Here is a 22,849-nt window from a genome sequence, read left to right as displayed (position 1 = left end):
AACAGAAAAAAATATGAAACATATTTGGATACATAGTAACAAAGAAATCAGAAACCATCCCACTATACTGTGGCTTATTAGATGTGGGAACCAGACTGGAAAAAGCTGGAGTACTGGTCACAGTGCTGTATCTGAATGAGAAAATTTTGAATTCAAATTTCTGCTGAACCATTATGCTTATTCTTATTGAACTTTTGCCCCAGTTACAATCATCTTAAGATACATCACTTGCTTGATGTACCTTTTGAAAAAATATTTTCACAATTCAGCTAGCATTCAGATCCTTTGGTGTAATTATATCTCCTTTACTTAAGTCTTTCCAGTTCATAATTGGATTTTACTTCTAGAGGAGGTAAAGTTGAAATACATTTATGCCGTAAGCAACAATGGTGTTGTGTGGAATTAATCTGGAATCTCAGCTGGGGCACACAACAACACATCATGAAAACAGGTTTAAATCAGCATGTGCAGTCTGTAATAAAGTCTTAGAAATGTGTTCTTCCTTGCCAAGTGTAAATGGTGCATATTTGTGCATACATCTCCTGCAACTTAGAGAGACAAAACATTACATCAAAATTCAGAATTAAGCAATTCAAGTATACTTTCAATAAAACCTCAATCCATAAAAATGTATTTTTACTTGACACTGGAATGAATTACTATTTTGCATAAACAATCCTGCCGAAGACAAAGTTCTATAAAGTATCCAGAATACAGACTACAGTTTGAAAATTCTGGAACTAAATACCCACAGATTAGCTGTTTACATCTGACTATAAAACGACTTTGCACCCTTGCAAGGGGCTGGCTGCACTTAACACTTTTGCCTTGGATGCTAATTATATTTTGAACTCTGGATAAAGACTTTTGGTGTTTTGACCTGAGCAAAAAACAATAGTGAAGAAATTCTTCCAATAGCAACCATATCAAATGGAATAAATTCAATTCAATTAAATATTTACCAGTGCTTTACTTTAACCATTGTTTCTTGAGTGAGCATACATGAAATAGTCTCAGTTTGCATATACCAGAAATAAAATGGCTTACTTTTTTTGCTTTTAGTTACTTTTGTCTTGCCAAGTCTGCCTTGGCAGACAATTATTGTGAAATGATGTTTATCAGTTAACAAAGAATCAAAAGAAACTGAAGAATAAATTGCTGTACTTTGTTTACTGCATTTGGAGCACCAGGTCGCCATTATTTTAGGCTGGAATGCAGATTTGGAGTTACGAGAGCATGAAATGAGCATTCTTGGTTCTTGTTTACTATAGTGAGTATGGCCAATAACTAAACACTTATCAGAAGGAAAACTCATCTATTGTATGATCTCACATTATGCAAATGCCATAAAAAGTAGGCAATGGTAAACAAAAAGAATTAAAAACATAGAGATCAATCCCCTGCTCAAGGCAGGAGACCTTATACCATTTTGATCAAATTGCTGTCAGTCCAGTTTTGAAAATCTTCAGTGATGGAGCACTTACAACTCTGGGAGGCAAACTATTCCATTCATTAATTGTTCTCACTGTCAAAAGTTTCTCTCGCTAGGTTGAATCTCTCTTTAACAAGCTTCCACCCATTACTTCTTGCCCTGCCCGCTGGTGTTTTGGAGAATAAGTCAATCCCTTCTTCTTAAACTATCAATTACTAGTGTTTTTACGTTTCTCCTGATGTGCAATTTTCACTAAATTTCCATTTAACAAAGTGGACACTTTCCCATACATAACCATTTTCATATTTTTCAACAAACATCCATTCTTTGTAACAGACCACATCCTCCATATCTTACATTTTCTCCATCCATTCCCCACCTTTAAGAAACTATCCACCAAAGTACATAAATTGACCTACTTGCATGACTTGCAATTATTCATTGCATTTTCATTGTCAAGCACAACTACCTTGATGTTTAATGCAATAATTTTCAGATCTGAACTGCTCATTGCGTAATACAATCTGACATTCGGTGCAAATGAATCAGGATCTCAACCAATAAATGGCATTGTATGCATAACAAAGGACGTGCACTTTAATAATTCCAAACAATATATGTGTAACATTATCACAAGTATTTCTTTTACATTTACCTATGAATAAATTAAATAAGTAAGGGTACATCATATAGGTAGTCCTCGTTTAGCGACCATAATTAAGACTGGCAACTTAGTTATTAAGTAAAGTGATTGCTAAATGAAACTGTAACTCTGCTTACAATCCTACTTCAGCTTTCATTTGCTTTAAAGATCTATGAAGTTTGTAAATGCAAGGATTGGTTGTAATTTTTTCAGTATTGTAACTGTGAGGAGTCTCTAAACAAGGTAGTTGCTAAACAAGGACTGCCTGTGTATCTTTGTCTTAGCTCCTACTCAATGTTCAAACATCTGTGAAACAGTTAATCTCTAAGTGCCTTTATTTCAATCTTGTACTTATTTCATTCAGCAACAATGAGCTCCATATACATGTAAAATGTTCCATAGTCCCGCATACAGTATTTCCTTTATCATATATTTGCTCTAAAGCAAAAAAAAAACATAAAATAAACTTTTTCCATAAATTAATCACACATTATACATTTCTTGTGATTAATTGAAAAAAAATCCCCTGGTTTTTGTATTATGCCTGGCTAATGCAATGCTGTACTTCCCAAATTTTACTCATTATTGCCTTTTCTATCATTTCAATCAGAACTATACGAAACACATTCACGAATAATTCAAGCTAAATTTGTGAGGTATCCTTTTGCAACGTTTTGTTTTGCAGATGATCAGGCACAGATGCAATCCTCACATACAGTTGAAAGGACAGCCATTTCACAATCCAATTACATCTCTCTAATTTCACTGTCAACTCTTGCAGCCTACTCAAAGCAGACAGCATATTCCTTCTTCACTGATTTTTGTTAAAATGTTAACATTTATAATATTCATTTCAAATATGGTTTGAAACAATCTTTGTCATCCTTGAAACATATATTTTTAAGGATAACTAAGATTTGCTTTTTTGAGGAGGAGTGATCGGTTTAAATTCAAAGACATGTCTGTTTTTACCTCTGCCCTCCCTGTCCTGCTAAAACAAAGAGAATTCCAGGTGGAGTAGAAAGCACAAGCAAACAGGTTGCTACAGAACCAATGCTAGAATTTTGGGGCCCTTGAATTGTTAAAAGAATACTTCAGAACAAATTCTCACAATCCTACAAAGTGTTAGCTGTAACCCTCATGAGCTGAGGAAAAGATCTACAATATAATGTAAAAGGTTAAAAACAAGAGTGTAAATGTAACATTAGAAATGCCAATCATTTACAGAGGAAATGGTTTTTTTTAGGTTTTTTTTAACATTTGTTATATTAGTACTCTTAAAGTTGTCACCAGAAGCTATTTTCTTTCACCTAAATATTAATAATATTGCCTAACAATATTGAGGTAAAGTAACACAATAGATTTAAAGTTAGGTAAATTACCCCAAAAGACAACTGGCTATTGTACTGACTTCAAGCGAACAGATCAGCCATGTATTTCAGGATCGACAATTCATTATAAAATATAAAATAGATGCATAGAGATTTTTTGAAAACTGGAGGTTGCAGTTTATCACTCTGAACATACTCTCTTGAAATACTTGGGAAGAGAAATGAACTCTGATTCAGAGTATTGTGGAAGCATTAGTACAGGTTTTCTGAAGACTATTAAATGGAATAGTAGTGGTCAAGACAACTAGCTAGAAACTGTGAATTCTAGACCTGCCTCAGCCATATTAGCCAGCTGGGTGATCTTGGGTCACTCACATGTTCTCAGTTCTAGGAAGCAGGCAATGGCAAACTACTCCTGAAACCTTGCCAAGATTACAGGGGCTAGTTCAGGCATTTGCTCAACACTGACTCAAAGGTGTTTCCTGAAGTGTGTATCTTTTCCCCAAATGCACTTGTTGACTCGTTGCACCCAAGGAGACATTCCCCATAACATACCTTTCTTCTACTGAAACTTCCTTTAATTGTTGGTGTGGCTTTGTGCCTTCCATCTCTCGGATGCTCACTGCATAGATTTTTGTAGTGTAATCAATTGCTTTTTCTCGTGCAACATCACTGTCATAACCTTTGATAAGTGTGAAATAGATCATTTATTTATTTTATTTATAAAATTTATATTATATTGCCGCATACTAGCACATGGCAACTCAAGGCAGCTTACATGGATATAAAAACACCATATAAAAGAAATACAAATAATAATAATAAAAAATAACAAAGTAATAACACACACACACCAGTGACAACACACATTCATACTAGCCATTTACTTGGCTCCATCCTGCTCTGGGTTCCCCAGGCCTGCTGGCAGAACCAGGTCTTCCACACTTTCTGAAAGAGAGTTAGAGTGGGGGCCAGTCTAATCTCTGGGGGAACAATGTTCCAGAGAGAGGGAGCCACCATGGAGAAGGCCCTTCTTCTGGATCCCACCACATGTATCTCCTTAGGGGACACGACCTGCAACATTCCTTGCTTCCCCACTCTAGTGGGTCAGGTAGATGTGACTGACAAGAGATGGTCCCTCAAATAAAGCCATGAAGGGCTTTAAACATGACAACCAGCACCTTGAATTACACCTGGAAACAAATTGGCAACCAATGCGGTTCCCGCAGGAGAGGTGACACATACGCACACCAAGATATGCACAAAAACATGCGGGTTGCTGCATTTTGCACAAACTGGAGCTTCCAGATGCTCTTCAGGTTCAGCCCTATGTTTAGCATGTTGCAATAGTCAAGATGGAGGTGACTAGGGCATGAGTGACTTTGAGAAGGATTGTTGGTCCAGGAAAGGGTGTAACTGGTGCACATTCTTCAGTTGTGCAAAGGCCCTCCTGGCCACGACTGCCACCTGCTCTTTGAGCAGGAGTTGTGAGTCAAGGAGTACACCCAGATTATGCACAAAGTCTGTTTGGGGCAGTGCCACCCCATCCAAGACCAAAGGTGGCAATTCTCCATGGGCCAAAAAACCCCAAACCCAGAGCCACTCGGTCTTGCTGGGGGGTTCACTTTCAACCCATTGCTCCCCATCCAGCCCCTAACAGCCTCCAGGCACTGCAGAATAATAATAACACTTGTTTAAGAACTTTCAATTTTTCAATGTGGTAACTATATATGAATTACTTAAATATGGATTATGGTATCCTGAGCCAGTGTTTTGACAGCTATAAAATATTACACTTGCAGAAAAAGTGATTTCTTAAAAAAAACCCTTGCTTTATAGAGTTATTTTGTATATACTATCTAATAATAATAAACCTTTATTGTCAAAGTACAACATGTGTACATTGAGATTAGCTGAGCCTCCCCCTGTGCTCTCTCCCCCCAACACACAGTGACAACAAACCCTCCATCCCACCACACTATGTGAAGCACACTATATAAGAAACTATATAAGAAACCCTCCATCCCACCACACTATATAAGAAAAATTAGTTCTTCATATATATATATATCCTTTTACATTTCCAGCAACAATTAATATGTAAATGTATTTAAAGAAAGTGGAAAATTACAGTGTAATGAAACTCATTACTTATGTGAGGCATTTGAAAAATTATTTGAACGTTTTGAAATAACCTGGGATATTCCCAAATATGGAGAAATTTGGAGGAAAATGATATGCTCCTTGTAAATAAGATCTTCTTCTGTATTCCCCAATGCCAACTCTGTGGTGCTGAGATAGTCAATATTTTGTCTGCTGATATCACTAGAACTTGTTACATTTCTTTGTACTTGCCAGCTCTCTCAATCTCACTCATTTAAAAACATGTATTTAATAAATAAAATTCAACATGCAGCTGTCATGTTTGAAACATTGGCCTGTAACATAATATTTATTTGTAGGAATATCTTCGGGCTGCACATAGCTTTCCCTGACATAGTAGGAAAGCATGCTGGAAAGCTAATCCACTTTCAAGTAAAATGATGTTTTCAGACTGCCATGCACACTGTAGCAGCCATTTGTAAATAGGACTATATATATGTACTACATCAGGTTCTTTGTATACAGAAATGTATGAATCAGTTCTAATAGATTAATGGAATTTTGCCCAAAGTACAAAAATACTTTAGTTATTCAGCAGGCCTCCTGTACAGAATGATTTTTATAGATAAAAGCAAGGGTTGTTACCTCCATCTTCTTCTGCATCTGTATCTGATTCCTCACTGTCAACTAGCTTGCTTTCCTGAGTTCCAACAAATTCTCGAGTCCAGATCATCAGGGCAGTGTCAGCACCACCCACTGTCAATAGCACAGAATCATTATGTAACCACCGGACATTGGTGACATGGGAACTATGACCCACATACTTCTTAAACTTGGCATGCTGACCCTGTAACATAGGCACATCATATGGTCAGCAGTCTCTTTTTCCTGATATGGGCCCATGCATTCTGTTTCTAAGAAATTTAAGAGGGTGCCGAAATCCAAGCAGGTATGAAGCTGAAATCCTTCAAGAAGAGTCTTCTCAGCAGACAGCCCCAACTTGCAGCCAACCCTGCTGGTTTCCCTATTGACTGTCTGGAAAAGGTGACAGAGAGTATTGCAAGTGTGATCACATGATCATAATGCACTTGTGTGAGCAGGTTGCCAAACCTCCAGATTGCAATCACATGTCCACAGGATGTGGTGGTGGTGTGAAATTTTGTGACTGTCAGATGTGCTTTATGGGCTATTAAGCACCCTTTCTAAAACTCTCAGTAATTTGAAACATCATTAAGCAAATGGTTGTAAACTGATTACTAAATATAATGCTATAGGAATTCCTGCAAAATCCAAATCAGTTATTTGCCTTCTTTTTAGTTTCAGCCATCCATGTCAGTTGGAGTTGGGCAGCATCAAGCCAAATAAATAAATATAGCCCAAAGTGATTTTTTGATACTCAAGGAGATACTCTCACATGTTTTTGAAAACCAAATGAAGAAACAAACCCTTCACCCAGATTCTCAACTCCTACTAAAAACATATTACCGGAATGCTTCTGTCCATTAAACTGCCTTTTTAAAATTTTTGTCTTGGAGTACATGTATTAGCTCTTCCTTACAGATACTTTAGATAAAAGCCAAATGTATAAAATTCCTTTTTTCTATTTTTCCTTGGTATACATAATTCTTTCATTGTCACTTTTGAAAAATATTTCAATTACCTTTACTGGATATCTGAAGAGTTTTACAAACCCAAAGTCATCCCCTGTAGCTAAGAGAGCATTATCTTTAGTAAGGGAAGCTGCGTTGATAACAGTGACATCACTATGCATTGGCCAAATTCCTTCACAAGTAGGACCAAGAACACATGTCCAGGTATCCCATTCAATCTTTTCAATCTGGAATCAAACATTTTTTTAAAAATCCAACATTATAAATTGCAAGCACACTTTATAGAACTATTTTTCCCCCAATATCTTGTCAACTGCACAAACAACTGATCTCCAGTTAACAGGAGAACAGGCCAATATGAGTTTTAGATTCCCTGCTTCATAATATGATTGTCCACATATCTTGATAGTACATCGAATGCTTATCTCCATGTGATAAGGAAATATTGATATTTTTTCCACAAATTAGACAAGAAGTACTTGCAGGGTGCTCTTTATCACCTGAGTTAAAATAATTGTCTAGTTATTTTTGTAAATTGACCCTTATCTATGGTAGCCATTCAGTGAGAATTCCTACAGCATGCTTTCAATATTCATCTGCACTTACCAAGCTAAAACACTGCCCCTGCCTTGAATGATAATTACAGATTAATGCAATTATGCTTAGCAGGAAGAAAGTCGTGTTGATATAAAATGAATGCATTATGATAAAAAAGAGGAAGAGTTCTTTAGCCCATCTCTACAAAAACCTATACAGTATTTATGTAAATATGTTGGGTTATTGAATGAAACAGAGCCTTTATCAGACTTAAGAAAGTATACCAAGCAGAAAACAAACTGCACATTAGACCACTCTTTTTCTAACAGACAGTAGTGAAATAACATGTAAAATACAGAAATTCATTTCATTTTTCCCTACCTCTGTGGATCTTATTATATGCCTCTTTCCTCTTGGAGCTTCAAAGAAGAATTGTTCTTTGGCACCAGAATTGACTTGTAGTAGCTTCCCTTGAACATGAAGGAGTTTACAGAAATTAGACTCAACAGATTTTTCTGACACAGAAGGCGAAATTTTACTTACTTTTCGCTACAAGCTATCTACTGAAGGCTTATGATGCTAAAGACTGTCAGCAAGAGGGGATAATGGTAACACTAAAAGTAACATTTTTAGAACAATGGACAATGCTCCTTGCTTCATTCTACATTTTAAGCAAAAACAGGAGGGTGAGGGAGTACTGCAAATTTATAGCAGAAGACACATATTTATAATGCCTGCCTGCCTGTCTAGCTATTTACCTGTTTATTTATTTGATTTCTATAACCATCCAACTCAACAAACAACTGATAATTGCTGTCCTATTGAGACCTAAAGAATCTGCACTTCATATTTTCAGAGCAGTTTTGCATTTGAAAGATTTTCCTTACTAACAGGGATAAAATAATTGCTTATAGGGAAAAAAATAATTGCTTTTCCAACTGAGTTGGAAAATCAGTTGTTTTTCAAAAGAGAGAAGTTATAAGCCTGATGAACACAAGGTATTCAAGAGTTGACTAATTAACTGGCAAAGCCAAGCCTATTTCATAGTTTTGGGAAATAAGGAGTACAGTCTTTATCTTGTATTATTTTAATAAATAGTCTGTCAAGCTGAGAAGAATGCTTATGTTGCTTTCATCTATCACTGCTTCTTAGCTTGCCTACAGACGTTGAGGGAGAGGGGGGAAGAATGGAATGCAGGCTTCAGACATTGAACTGCCAAGCCATGAGAACCAAAGTCATGCAAGAGCTGTTTACTGAGGCCTGAAGAAACTCTCTCATAATAATTGTCTGACACATAATTGGATAATGTGATCTGCACTGTTGGAGAGGGAGGGAGACTTTATACTTTTAATATACTGATTTTGGTGCCAATTAGCCAGAGCTGGTTTTCTATTCATCTGTGCTGAAATGGTGTGCTGAATAAAGTTTTGTATTAGAGATTGGAATGTCTCAGCTGTGCTTACTTCGTTGGGATCATCAGTTGGAATCTTGACATACTCATCCATTTTTTTAATTAATTATAGCCTTCTGTTTAGAATAAACAATCCACAGAACTCTAGTCTGATTACTATAAGCTGAAATATAGATGAACATTTTTACAGTTTTAGATTTTAAAACTGTCATAGAACTACTCTTTTCTATTTCTCATCACTAGTCAAGGAAAATGCACAATCTTCTACAATGTTTCAGAGTCTTATCAATCACAAAGAGACCAGTAATAAATAAAATGTTTTGTTTTGCTGTGTTTTACCTCTTGAATCCCAATCTATGTGTGTGATATAGCTAGATGCTCCTTTGCAGATTCCAACTCTTTTGCTGGTAAGTACATTGTAAATATCTACAAAGTTATCGTGGGAAGCCACCGCCAGGTATTTTCCTGAATCTGAAAAATATATTCAAGTAAATCCAGACATTTGCAAGGAATACATCAAAACATCTCTATGGAATTGAGATCAGATATTATGGAAAAAAGCAGCAAGCAGATGGAGAGACTCTAATAGATCAGTTTAGTACCACAGTCACATCTCTTGCTCTAGAGACCCAAGTTATAAGATTCATTGCTGCTATTATGCCTTCCCTACAACATTGTAAGTCTGCTTATATTAGAAGGAAATATGACAGTGGGAGATAGAAACTGTCATTATAAAAGACAAAAACACATTGAGGGAAAAATTGTTAAAGAAGCCTAAGTAATGGAGTATAGCTTGTAGTAAAGGAACCAATGATAATTTTTTTACTCTTCAAGTTTTATTATAACTCTCAGTTTTCCTCAGGTCTGTCAATATTTACTTATGAGACTGATAAAGACATTTATTTCATGTGCCATAACTCTGGGCTGCTCACAGCAGTGCTAATGAGAATCTACAAATCAATAAAAACCAGCATCCAAAAGAAACTACTTCTGCTGCCCCAAAACAATACTGGTACTGGGCTGTAACCCACCCTATCCCAAAGCCTGGGAGAAAGCCAGTGTTCTAAGGCCTTCTGAAAATTTAAGAGAGTGAGGGCCTGCCGGGTCTCAGGTGGAGGGTCTTTATGGATAGGGGCTGGTGCAGAAAAAAGGAGTTTTTTTTCTATATGTGGTGATGTTATGACAGAAATGTTGTGATAGAAATAGGTGAAGTTGTAGAAAGAGCCTCATTTGAAAAATGAGTATATTAGAAAGTGGGCTTTGTGTATGGTGCTGAATTACAGTTCCCAGCATCCTTCAGCCTTAGTAAAGCTGGGGCGACAAAAGATGATGTTAACAACATCTGAAGGTCCATAAATTGCCTGAAAATAGTTTAAGAAATGGAAACAGGTCTTTTTCTTTTCTTTTTTTTTCACTTGAGAGCTCATTTTATTTTTATTTTTAAAAACCAGTATTTTTAAGCCTATGGATGATGCAAGGGGCATACCTTATACTTTTTAAATGTTCAGGTCAAGGTAAGCAGTTTTAATTACAAAATGAAGACAAATGTTTGATTTGTCTTATTCATCGGAACCATGACCGCAGGGTTTTAACATACCTGTTTTGCTACACTACAGTGAAAGTTTGATACATTACACTGCTACCAAATTTTGGTACTGTAATCTATGGATCCTTTGGGACTATATTTTTATTTTATTTTTTTATTTTAATTCCATTTATATCCCGCCCTTCTCCGAAGACTCAGGGCGGCTTACAAGCTTAGCAGTAGCCTTCATTCTATGTATATGCCTGCTTATTAGGGCTTTCACACACACCCCAAGCGGCATTATTACAAAGTCAGCTTAATTGCCCCCAACAATCTGGGTCCTCATTTTACCTACCTCGGAAGGATGGAAGGCTGAGTCAACCTTGAGCCTGGTGGGATGCGAACCTGCACTAATTGCAGGCAGCTGGTGTTACTTAAGGATACATTAGCCCACTGCTCCACCAAGGCTCTATAGAATGGGAGTTGATTGCCCGCGTGCTAATGGAGTAAGAGATGGCTGTTTAAGCTTGCTTAGTTTCTCTGTATCATGAAATAATGTCTTATCATAGGTTGACATATCGTTTAGAAAGCAAATTTAACCTCACATACAAACATATATAGTATATGTGGTATATTAATGCTTATAAATATCCCTTGCCCACCCCCTCAATATTTCCATTTTAAAGAACCTTAAAATAATAATAAAAAATTCACTTTGACCTCGAGAAAACTTGATGTCAGAGATCATTTCTTTTCTGTGATGGAAAGAAAGCATATCTTCCAAAGTATCAGCATTCACTACCAGAAAGCTTCCATCATTCAATCCAACTGCCAAGGCTTTCCCATCAGGGGAGAAGGCACAGCATCGTCCACCTAAAAAAATTCAGAGAAAGTCTGTGGCTAAATCTTAGAGATCAGGGAGTGAAATTTTGGGGCAACAAAGAGCTCCTCAATCCCACCCCCTAAAAAGGGGGGGGGACATTTTTTAAAAATATAATTTTTATTAAAAATTTTAATTGCAATAGTAAAAACTAATAAAAACTAAATTAGAGAAGGAGAAGAAAATAAAAATAAAATAAAAATGCAGGGAAAAAAGAAAAAACAAAGAAAGAATAAAGAATAAAGAATAAGAAGAAAAATATAACAATAAATGATTTCCAAAATTCATCACAAGTATAAAAAATAAAGTTAAACAAATATTTCTCCATCCCATATCCCATTCCTTATTTATAAGCAAACCCTAGTCTCCTTCCTGTTTCTCAATGTATTAGAACGATTGATCATCTAGCGTCTAGTAGCTTCTATTGGTATCTATTGGCATCTGCTTTCCCATGGTGACAAATGGTATCTCAGGTCATTAATAACAAAGATGGACTAATAATAATAATAATAATAATAATAATAATAATAATAATAATAATAATAATAATAATAATACGAAGAAGAAGAAGAAGAAGAAGAAGAAGAAGAAGAAGAAGAAGAAGAAGAAGAAGAAGAAGAAGAAGAAGAAGAAGAAGAAGTTGGAAGGGACCTTGGAGGTCATCTAGTCCAACTCCCTGCTCAGGCAGGAAACCCTATACCATTTCAGGCAAATGGCTTAAGATTTCCAGTGTTGGAGCATTCACAGTTTATGGAGGCAGGTTGTTCCACTGATTAATTGTCAGGAAGTTTTTCCTTAGTTCTAGGTTGCTTCTCTCTTTGGTTAGTTTCCATCCATTGCTTCTTGTCCTGCCTTCAGGCACTTTGGAGAATAGCTTGACTCCCTCTTCTTTGTAGCAACCCCTGAGATATTGGAACTCTGATATCATGTCCTCCCTCGTCCTTCTCTTCATTAAACTAGACATACCCAATTCTAGCAACTGTTCCTTGTATGTTTTAGCCTCCAGTCCCCTAATCATCTTTGTTGCTCTTCTCTGTAGTCTCAACATCTTTTCTACATCGTGGTGACCAAGTCCATAAAAGTTTGCTAGAACTTGGCAAAAATGTCTTATTTTACCTTGATCAAATAAACCAAGTTTAAATTATTTTACTTCTAACAGTCTTAAATCTTTAATTCATTCAAATATTTATTAGATTTGTATCCCTCCTTTATTACTTTGTAGGTAAATCAAAATGATGAACGTACATAATATTGCAGGATTTGATTTCTCTTCACTTCTATTTTATTTCATTTGCACATATTTCTTCAATGCTTTAACAAGCCTCTTTTGTATCTATCCATAGAAGCAGGCAGCATTACCGACAGTGTTAATATTATAGTTACTAATTTTTGAGTCCATTTTTCAATGATGTCTTTTAGTATTTGTGACATTATAATAGTTTGTTTTGTTTTGTAAGTTCAGTATTAACTGACATTAAGACTAAACTTGTATTTTTGTCTTCTGCTTAAAATCTTTAGTCCCCTCTAATGTCATAACTTCTCTTTTGTTATCTTTTGTTATGACTTGCAAAAAGCAGGATAGCCAAAATAAGTCTATTCCTCACAATTTGTTGTTTATTTTTTTATAGTTAACCCCAAAATCTTATGGTAAAAGTCAATTTTACAAAGTTATCTGGACGATTATTCCATTTATAACTTTCTTAGATCAAAATCTTGTTTAGTTTTTTGTTGTTTCAAATTCTTTAAATCCTTAAGCATATAATTATCTTTTCTTTTGTTCAGAGCTGAAGATAAACTTACCCAATGAAGTTTTTTCAAATTCAAAGTTCTCTAATAGATTTAAAATAGTTAGTAGGCAATTTCCAAAAGTAATTAAAAAGTGAAGTTTGAAAACTTAGTGTCTCTTAAATAGCTCTGCCATGGTTATGAACAAGACTGCTGATCCTATCATCTCCCATCACTCAAACGCGCAGAGAACCACTGTCCTGAAGTTTCCTTGTAAGGAGCAACCATCTGGAGCACATATTGATGATCTCTTTATCTGTAGAGGTCCCAAGAACCTGTCTACTCACCAGTTCTTTGATCTTTGTCATAGCTCTGCTTTTTTGAAACCATCGTCAATTTGCCATACCACCCCAGAAGTCCAAGAGAAGGGAAAATTGACAAAATTGCTGGTTTTACATGAATTAGCATCACACAGAAGCTAGGATTTCTCTTACATTACCTAAAGCTCAGAAGTCAGGAGGAGGGGTCATTTTCCACAAATGGGGAAACAAAATCATAATGTCTCAAATATAAAATAATAAAAAACCCTCTAGCTTCACAGCAGTTTCACACCATAACCAGAAATAAATGCTGATTAAGTGAAGGAAAATATAAAAAAGATATGTGCAGATCTACCTGCCACCTTGGTACCCACCATTAATTGGTTATGAGAGGTGCGATGAATATAAAAAAACCATGAGTACTAAACAATTTTTTTCCATAAGAAATAATGTAGTGAGTAATAAGGAAGTTGACACTGACATGTTTACCTTGTGCATTGAGTACCAAACAAACGATGAGTACCGGAACAAAATATTTATGTTAAAATGTGTTAAGTACCATATTCAATGAGTTTCAAAGCAGTTAAATACCAAGGTATCACTGTAGTATCTAGTAGCTCTATTGAAGATCAAACAGTGCTCACAATGTAATATTCTAGTTTTCTGATTAAAAGACAGTCTCTCTTAATTTGGATAGTCAAGATAAACATTTTGTAAGGAAAAATAGTAATTGGTGATGTAATTCAGACTTCTCAAATCTGTTGGTTCTAAATATTACAAATATTACAATTCCCATTTTTACAGTCATGAACAATGGCCATTCGTACTGAGTAAGATAGGAATTGTACTTGAATACAATGTTCAATGCTAATTAACAATCCAGATGTATGATAGGAACATGTCTCCATCTTCACATTTTGAAGGAGAGGTTTAATGATAATTGGGTTTATTACTGGTTTCAAGTCAAATCCTTCTTATTGTAATTCATACAAATTGCAGAGGTTTGCACAAATTTGAACTATTAAGCGACATATAATTTTCCAGGCATGTACAGGAATACAAACCTATACGTACAATAAAATCAGGAGCTCAGCTAAATTTCTGGTGGACTACTAATCATGCAAATGGTTATATTTGGCTTAACTGATTATGTATACCTGATATAAAAAATCCCTCATAAACAAGATACTATACATAGGAACACTTGTTACCTTTTTTAAGTTTTCGCACTGCCAGCATACGATGTTGGGAGGAAAGCTCCCAGATCCTTAGAGTTTTATCATCACTCACTGTTGCACAGACGGGCAAGTGGGGATGTGCTGCCAGACCCCAGACCTCTCCTTCCATATGGCCCTGTTTATAAATAGGGAAAATATTCCTAAAGAAAAGCAGATGCTGTGCAACTGTTTCCAATTCCAACCTAAGACTGATTTCTAGACAGCATTTTGCTACTCTTAAAAAATACCACTGCTCCTGTATATATTTTTATATGTGTTTGTACATTCTTTAAGGCTGTCATAATTCATACACCTATTTTCTATATTTCTGCACTGGTTCTGATTTTTCTCTGCATTCCTGACACAGCAATTAATTAGTTTACTTGTCAATATACATAAACAATATCCAATCCAATAACATCCTGAATAGCTTCTTTGTTAAATTAACTGAACTGCAAAAAAAGTACAGAAGGCTACAGTGAAATTAAGTAGCAGATGAATTAAATTAAGAGCAAATGTAGACATGCTGGTTATGCTCTTTGATATAGCTTTTGGTACATAAAATAAGCAATTATACCTGCACAAGTAGAGTCATGGGACCAGTTTTATCAATTTCCAGAATCTCTCCATTTTTTGTTCCCACCAGTATATGTCCATGTCCTAAAATGATTGCACGGATTGATGGATTATCTTCCAGCAGCAACCCTGAAAGAAAGAAAGAAAAATAAATAGACCTACTTTCATTTAATTTTCTAAACTTTAACAGAGCTTCTCATTTGCTAGAATTTATCTTGATTTAGGGTATCTTTTGTTAAACATTTTGAAAGCAATTCATATAATAACATAAGACTTGGGCCACATACACATATTATTACTGTGTATTGAGGAATGTCTTAAGATAGTTCAGAAACTTCAGACAGTACAAAATACAGCAGCTGGCCTATTTATTAGAACTAGGCATTGTGATTATATTATGTTAGCATTACTTCTTACTGACTCTACTTGGTGCCAGGCTTAGTTCTAAGTCCTGTACTAATTTGTAAAACTTTTCATGGTTTGAATCTGAAGTATCTGAGGAAATAGTCTGCACACATTTCTACCTGAGCCCTGTGGTCATTTTGAAAGCCCTATTACAGATAAAGCACACAAAATATTTGCAGGACCACCTGTCTCCGAGGGTATCTGCCTGCTACACCACATCCAACAGGATGGATGTGTTCCAGGTTCCTTTCCTTAAATGTTGCCATCTAGCAAGATCTAAATAGTGTGCCTTTTTGGTAGTGGCCTCTGCCCTTTGAAATAACCTTCCTTCTGAGATCTGGCAGGACCCTAACCAGCTAATCTCCTTGTTAAATAGTGGGTTCTTTGGCATAGGAATGAAGACGAGGTAACTTGAGTACAGGGAACTCATGGTTTATTTCGTGCAGTATCTGTACTGAGCAAATGGCTGCAACTAACTGCAATATATAGTTTAACCCCTAGGTGGCAGCCAATAGGTTTGAAACAACCATTGCCACCTAAAAAGGTAAAGGTAAAGGTTCCCCCGCACATGCATGCTAGTCGTTTCCGACTCTAGGCGCCGGTGCTCATCTCCGTTTCAAAGCCGAAGAGCCAGCGCTTGTCTGAGGACGTCTCCGTGGTCATGTGGCCGGCATGACTAGACGCCAAAGGCGCACGGAACGCTGTTACCTTCCCACCGTAGTGGTCCCTATTTTTCTACTTGCATTTTTACGTGCTTTCGAACTGCTAGGTTGGCAGAAGCTGGGACGAGTAACAGGCGCTCACTCTGTTACACGGCACTCGGGATTCGACCTGCCAAACTGCCGACCTTCTGATCGACAAGCTCAGCGTTTCAACCCACTGAGCCACCGCGTCCCTATTGCTGCCTAGGGATAGCCAATTATAGTGCTGGAGACTTGTAGTCTGGGTTGCTGGAGAGCCGTTAGCTGCTCCAGCAACCCATGTAGTCTTACTAATGAGCCCAGTACATAACACCCCTCCCCTCTTAGATTGGACAATATTAACACAAGTTAGTCTCAATGCAATTATCAAGACTGATTATCAAAACACACTAAAATAAAAGTAATAGAACAAAAAAACCCATATAGGTTCAAAGTTATTAAACAACGTCTGAATGAATAGGCTTCATGAATAGCACACTTAGACAGTTACAACACAGCACTAGTTTCTGTAGTATAGTGGCATACAGCAATAAAACAATAATATAGCTCTTTATTTTACAACGTAATCAGCAAGATATGAAGGAGGCTTGTGTGCCCTAGTGGAACGTCTTGGAGTTCCAATCACCTTGTGGTCTACCAGCTTACCCAGTGGGCTGGGTAGACTTGTGTCCCTTTGTGCTCCTGAGTCAGGGGGATTAGATGCTCTCTGGCTGGCCTCTCCAGATTGGCCCACCCTAGAATCAGACTGGTCAGCAGAGTAGGCACAGCGGTTGCTGAAGTTCGGATGGCTTGCTCCATCAGGGGATCCATGTTGCATTCCAGGACTCCTCCCTCTGGTTCCACCTCAGTTATGAAGGAAAAGTCCTGAGAGTCCATGTGAGGGCTGGCTTGGCTGCAAGTTTGAGGACCTTGGGAGGGACTTAAGATGCAGTCCTCACTTAGTGGCCATTCTGGAAACCATTTCCTGAGCTGATCAATGTGCTGTCTGACAACTCACTCTCCCTCCAACCCCACTTCATAAGACAGGGGTCCGGATGCTTTGGTAATTTGACCAGGAACCCACAGATTCCCATGACCATAGTTCCTGGCCCAAACCCAATCGCCCATGTGCAGCCCCTTCAGGGGTCTTGGTCGAGAGGCTTCTGCTGCCACTCTATCTGGATGCAACCTGTCTAGTTTAGTGATCAAACGCCTCCCCCAACATAGTTCTGCAGGACTTTTGCCTGTAGCAGTGTAGGGCGTGGAATGCTGGCAGAGTAGAAAATCTGCCAATCTGTGATGCCAGTCACCTGTGACAATGCGCTTGAGTGCTTCCTTTGTTGTCCTCACCATGCGTTCAGCTTGACCATTAGAAGATGGATGAAAAGGCGCAGACGTTGCATGTCTGATGAGATTAGCTCTAAGGAAGGCCTGAAATTCAGCAGCAGTGAATTGGGCCCCATTGTCTGAAATTAAGACATCTGGCAGCCCACGTGTGGCAAAGAGTTTTCTCAGCACCTGGATGGTCCTAGCAGTAGTCATGTTAGGAACTGGAATTACTTCCAGCCATTTGGAGTGGCTATCCACTACTATAAGGAAGAACTGTCCCTGAAAGGGCCCAGCGTAGTCTATGTGAATCCTAGACCAGGGAGTGTGTGTTTCCTCCCACCTGTGAATTGGAGCCTGTGGCATTTCAGGTCTAGATTGCTGGCATGTATAACAACCATGGACTTGTTCCTCAATGTCTTATCAAGGCCAGGCCACCAAAGGTAGCTTCTAGCTAAAGCTTTCATTCTGACAATGCCTGGATAGCCTTCATGTAATGACTGTAAAACCCTGTCTCTTAGGGAAGTGGGAATTATGACTCTGTTTCCCCATAAAATGCACCCCTTGTGGGCAGATAACTCATACCTTCTGACAAAATAGTTCTGAAATTCAGAACCTGGGCTTTTATCCAACCAGCCCATGTATACCCATGACAATACTCTACTAAGTATTTTATCTGTGGCAGTTTCAGCAACGATGTCCCCTGCATGGAGGGGGAATTCAGGTATGTCCTGTATGGACAGTATTCTAGCAGCTGGATCTCGATCTGGTGTCATTAGTGGCAGTGGTAGTCTGCTGAGGCCATCAGCATGGCCCATTTCTTTGCCCGGTTTGTGAATCAATTTAAAAGTGTATGCAGATAGAAAAATAGACCATCTCAGCATTCTTGGAGAAAGTATGTGGGGGGTTTGTTTGTCTGTTGTGAAAAGTCCCAACAGAGGTTTGTGGTCTGTAAAGACCGTGAAGTCCCTGCTATATAAATAGTCATGGAATTTTTTTATTCCAGCAACAATGGCTAGGGCTTCTTTGTCAATCTGAGCATAGCTGCGCTCAGCAGAGGACAATGTCCTTGAGTAAAATGCTATAGGAACCTGTGTTCCATTTTTTTTTCTACATGACTTAAAACTGCCCCCATCTCATAGGGAGTTGCATCACATGCAAGACATACTGGTTTAGACTCTTTGTAGTGAGTTACTGTGGACTTTTCTGACAATAATGCTTTTAAATCCTGGAAACTTTTTTCATGTAAGTTAGTCCATTTCCATGGAGCTTTCTTATCTAGAAGCCTGTGGAGGGGCTCTGCTAGTGCGGCCTTATGAGGTAGAAATGTGTGATAGAAGTTTAGGAGGCCCAAGAATGCTTGTAGCTCTCCTTTGGATTTGGGCCTAGGAGCCATTTTAATGGCCTTCACTTCAGAATCAGCAGGGTGAATGCCATTAGCATCAATTCGGAAACCCAGGAATTCTGTTGAAGGAACCCCAATACTACACTTGCTCTTTTTTAATTTGAGACCTGCTTTGCGAAGCCTCTGCAAAACAGCCCTGAGCCTACTGGATAACACTTCTGGGGATTCCCCTGCAATAAGAACATCATCAAAATAAGGGCAGACGCCCTGAATACCCTTAAGCGTGCACTTCATGATTTCCTTGAAAATGCCGGGTGCAAAACTGACTCCAAACTGTAAGCGTTTAACTTTGAAAGCCCCCCTGTGAGTCACGATCGTCTGAGCTGCAGCTGTGGCCTCATCAACCAGCAATTGCTGATAGGCCTGTGCTAAATCAAGTTTAGCAAAAATAGTACCCTATTGCAAGGAGGCTAAAATGTGACCACTGGGAGTGGGTAAGCGTGTTGCTTGAGGGCCTTATTTAGTGCACATTTATAGTCAGCGCAAATGCGAATTTCCCCGTTTGCTTTAAGTGGAGTGACTATAGGAGTTTCCCACTACCCACCATCAACAGGCTGTAACACGCCCTGTTCAACAAGTGTATCGATTTCAGAATCAATTTTATGTTTTAAGGCAAAGGGGACCCTGTGAGCCTTTGCAGATTTTCAAATTTAGAAAAGATTTTCAAATCTTTTTTTGTTTTCACATCTGCACTTCTTAATATCTCATACTGTGTTCATTTTATATTGATATATATACGTGTGTGTGTGTGTGTGTGTATACACACACACACACATATATATGAAAGTAGACAAAATGATTTCATACATAGCAATTTTTATACTTTTATTCTTCACATGAAACCACCTTCTACTCACTATCTTTCTACAAATGCTTATGTTTTAAATTTCCTCAATCATTTCTTCATTTTCAATGAGAGAAGCAACCTGGAATTAAAGAGAAACTTCCTGACAGTGAGGACAATTAACCAGTGGAATAGCTTGCCTCCAGAAATAGTGGGTGCTCCATCACTGGAAATTTTTAAGAAGAGGCTAGACTGTCACTTGTCTGAGATGGTATAGGTTCTCCTGCTTGAGCAGGTGGCTGGACTAGAAGACCTCCAAGGTCCCTTCCAGCTTTATTCTATTCTAAATTCACATTATTAAGTAAATAATTAAGTACATTAATTCAGGGCCCCCCAACCTGTAGGCCGTGGCGTACTACTGGGCTGTGGCCCATTGGCCACCAGGCAGCACAAATGGGTGGCCAATACACATATGCACACAGCCCCACTTGTGTGTCACTGTGAGTGTTGCAAGAATTCATGGCCCCACTTGCATGAGTGTCACCATGAGCATTGTTGGGTTCTCAGTCCCACTTGCGCAAGCACTGTGGGTTGCTGTGAGCACTGCAGGTGTTCGTGGACCCACTTGCATGGGCGGTTGTAGCTCCACTTGTGTGAGTGCTCGTAGCCCCACTTGCATGAGCAATCGGAGAACATGCATTCAACCCCCCCCAAAAAACCATCCCTTCTTTCCCCCCCCCCCCACTCTGGGCCGCCAACCCTGAAAGGTTAGGGAAATCTGCATTAATTCAGTGATTATAACTTGCAATCGTTTATTCTATTTTCTATGTCAAGCAAAACAACTTTTGTCTTTGATACCTCAATTTTCAGATACATATTTCTGATTACCTCATCAATCTAACATTTTTAAACATGTTTATTTATTTTATATTACCAAAGATAAACTACAAAATAAAGAAAAGGAAAAAACAAAAAAACAGTCTAATAAACATCCAATACTAACAACAAAAAGAAAAAAATCCCATCAATCTAACATTCTTTGCAAATCATGAAAACTATTTAGGTTCTCATCTAACAATATGAAAATCATGTATACAAAAGTGCCTACATATTGATATCTGTAATTCACACACCTCTAATGTCACATTTATATGTAACTACATTAAACCTCATATAACCTCAGTTTTGACCCATTTGCTAAGCATTGCACTTATTCTCTCATGCTTTAGTGCCTTTATATATCACTGGTATCATATATACATACAAAACATTCCATAAACATTAACTCACTATCTTGTATATAGGTAGTCCTTTACTTACAACCACAATTCAGTCCAAAATTTCTGTTGTTAAGTGAGACATTTGTTAAGCGAGTTTTGCCCCATTTTATGACCCTTCTTGCCACAGTAGTTGTTAAGCGAATCACAGTAGTTGATAAGTTAGTAATCTAGTTGTTAAGTGAATCTGGCTTCCCTGTTGGCTTTGCCTTGTCAGAAGGTTGCAAAGGTGATCACATGATCCTGGGACACTGCAACGGTCATGAACTAGTTGCCAAGCATCTGAATTTTGTTCCCATGATCATGGGGATGCTGCAGAGGTCGTAACTATGAAAAATTAACATTTTTCAGTGCCGTTGTAACATTGAATGGTCACTAAACGAACTGTTGTAAGTTGAGGACTACCTCTATTCTTTACATCAGTAGGCATACAGTACAATTTCTTTGTTCCATTCATATATATCTTAACAACCTGTTGAGGATCAAAAATCTGGCCATCATACTCCCAAGTTAGCTAAAGTTGAATTGCATTTCTCAAATTTTAGTCCTTTATAACCTCTTGTATCCTTTCAGTCAGAATTCTGCCAAACACTGTTCCAGACAAATAAGAAGAGATTGTTTCAAGAATAAATGAATTCTTAATAAACATTGATTGAACAAAAAATGAAAGACCAGTGTAAAAAGAAGTATCTTTAGGTTGTTTGATTTTATAATGAGAATGAATGAGGACTAAATTGCAAAACAAATATATGAAGAAAAGAATGAGTGGTTCAAGAGGAAGAGGAAGGCCAAGGAAATTGTGGGAAGAAGTTGATGAAGTTTTCATAATATTTAAAGAAACTAATGCAGCATATGTATACACAGGAAGCGTATATAATTTACAAGAATAGAAAGGTAGGAAGAGGTATAATAGTGTTACTATAAATTAGATTTAATTAGATTTCTTTTCTTTCACCTCCTGCCTTTGATTCCTTGTTACCTCTTGCTCTTTATTTTCATGACATTACTTATGTCAAAAAGCTATAGCATAATTTCCGTGGACTTCTTACCTTTCAGTCTTCACATAATTAGGTGATTATTCCTAATGGGCTGTAGCATAAGTGATTGGTAATCACCCCCAAACTTAAGCAAATCAGTCATCTGCCAGTAACCTCCAGATTCACTTTATAGAACAGTGCAAAACTGGTGGCCTTGAAAGAGTTATTACAGATTTACTAGAATTTTGCAATGTCTCTTTATGTTTTATTATAAGCAGTCTTTATTCCTGCCTATTGTAATTTAGAGTAGTTATACCTTTAGACCCAGGTGAGAGAGCTGCTCTTTTGATGGCATATGTCTTCAAGCATCTCTCAAATGTATCATCCCAAAGTGCCACAACGCCATCCTTCCCACCTGTCACAAAGCCCTGTACAGAAACAGATTTATAAATCTTCTTAATGCATTGACAATATAAAGTTAGGTGGCAAAAAATTAATGTCACTGAATTACAAAACGAAACACATTTATTCATATGCTTCTGCTAATCTTGTCTCCCCAAGCTTGCTGATATTTGCCTCCTGTCTATGAATGATGATCCTTTGGCTATGGTATTCAATCTGAATATCAAATATTGAAAGAATGAAAAAAATAGGTAAAATAATAGGTAATACATTGTGTCTAGTG

The 22,849-nt window shown here is 37.6% G+C and overlaps 1 protein-coding gene across 1 annotated transcript in view; it reads right to left on the bottom strand.

Moving 5' to 3' along the window:
• EML6 (EMAP like 6) overlaps window positions 1-22,849 on the bottom strand; it is a gene marked incomplete at its 5' end in the record, with an annotated part of 120,032 nt that overhangs the window by 29,276 nt on the left and 67,907 nt on the right. Inside the window, 9 exons of the mRNA XM_083359189.1 lie at window positions 3,962-4,088; window positions 6,155-6,356; window positions 7,170-7,346; window positions 8,038-8,126; window positions 9,407-9,538; window positions 11,313-11,465; window positions 14,729-14,870; window positions 15,312-15,439; window positions 22,481-22,592. Of these exons, the coding sequence (XP_083215315.1) occupies window positions 3,962-4,088; window positions 6,155-6,356; window positions 7,170-7,346; window positions 8,038-8,126; window positions 9,407-9,538; window positions 11,313-11,465; window positions 14,729-14,870; window positions 15,312-15,439; window positions 22,481-22,592 (1,262 nt within the window). The remainder of the gene's footprint in view (window positions 1-3,961; window positions 4,089-6,154; window positions 6,357-7,169; window positions 7,347-8,037; window positions 8,127-9,406; window positions 9,539-11,312; window positions 11,466-14,728; window positions 14,871-15,311; window positions 15,440-22,480; window positions 22,593-22,849) is intronic.

The sequence above is a fragment of the Vipera ursinii genome (genome assembly GCF_947247035.1).
Source record: "Vipera ursinii genome assembly, chromosome: 1".
NCBI classification, from domain to species: Eukaryota; Metazoa; Chordata; class Lepidosauria; order Squamata; family Viperidae; genus Vipera; species Vipera ursinii.
Note: the sequence above shows the minus strand (reverse complement) of the source record. Positions and strands in the feature narration are given on the sequence as shown.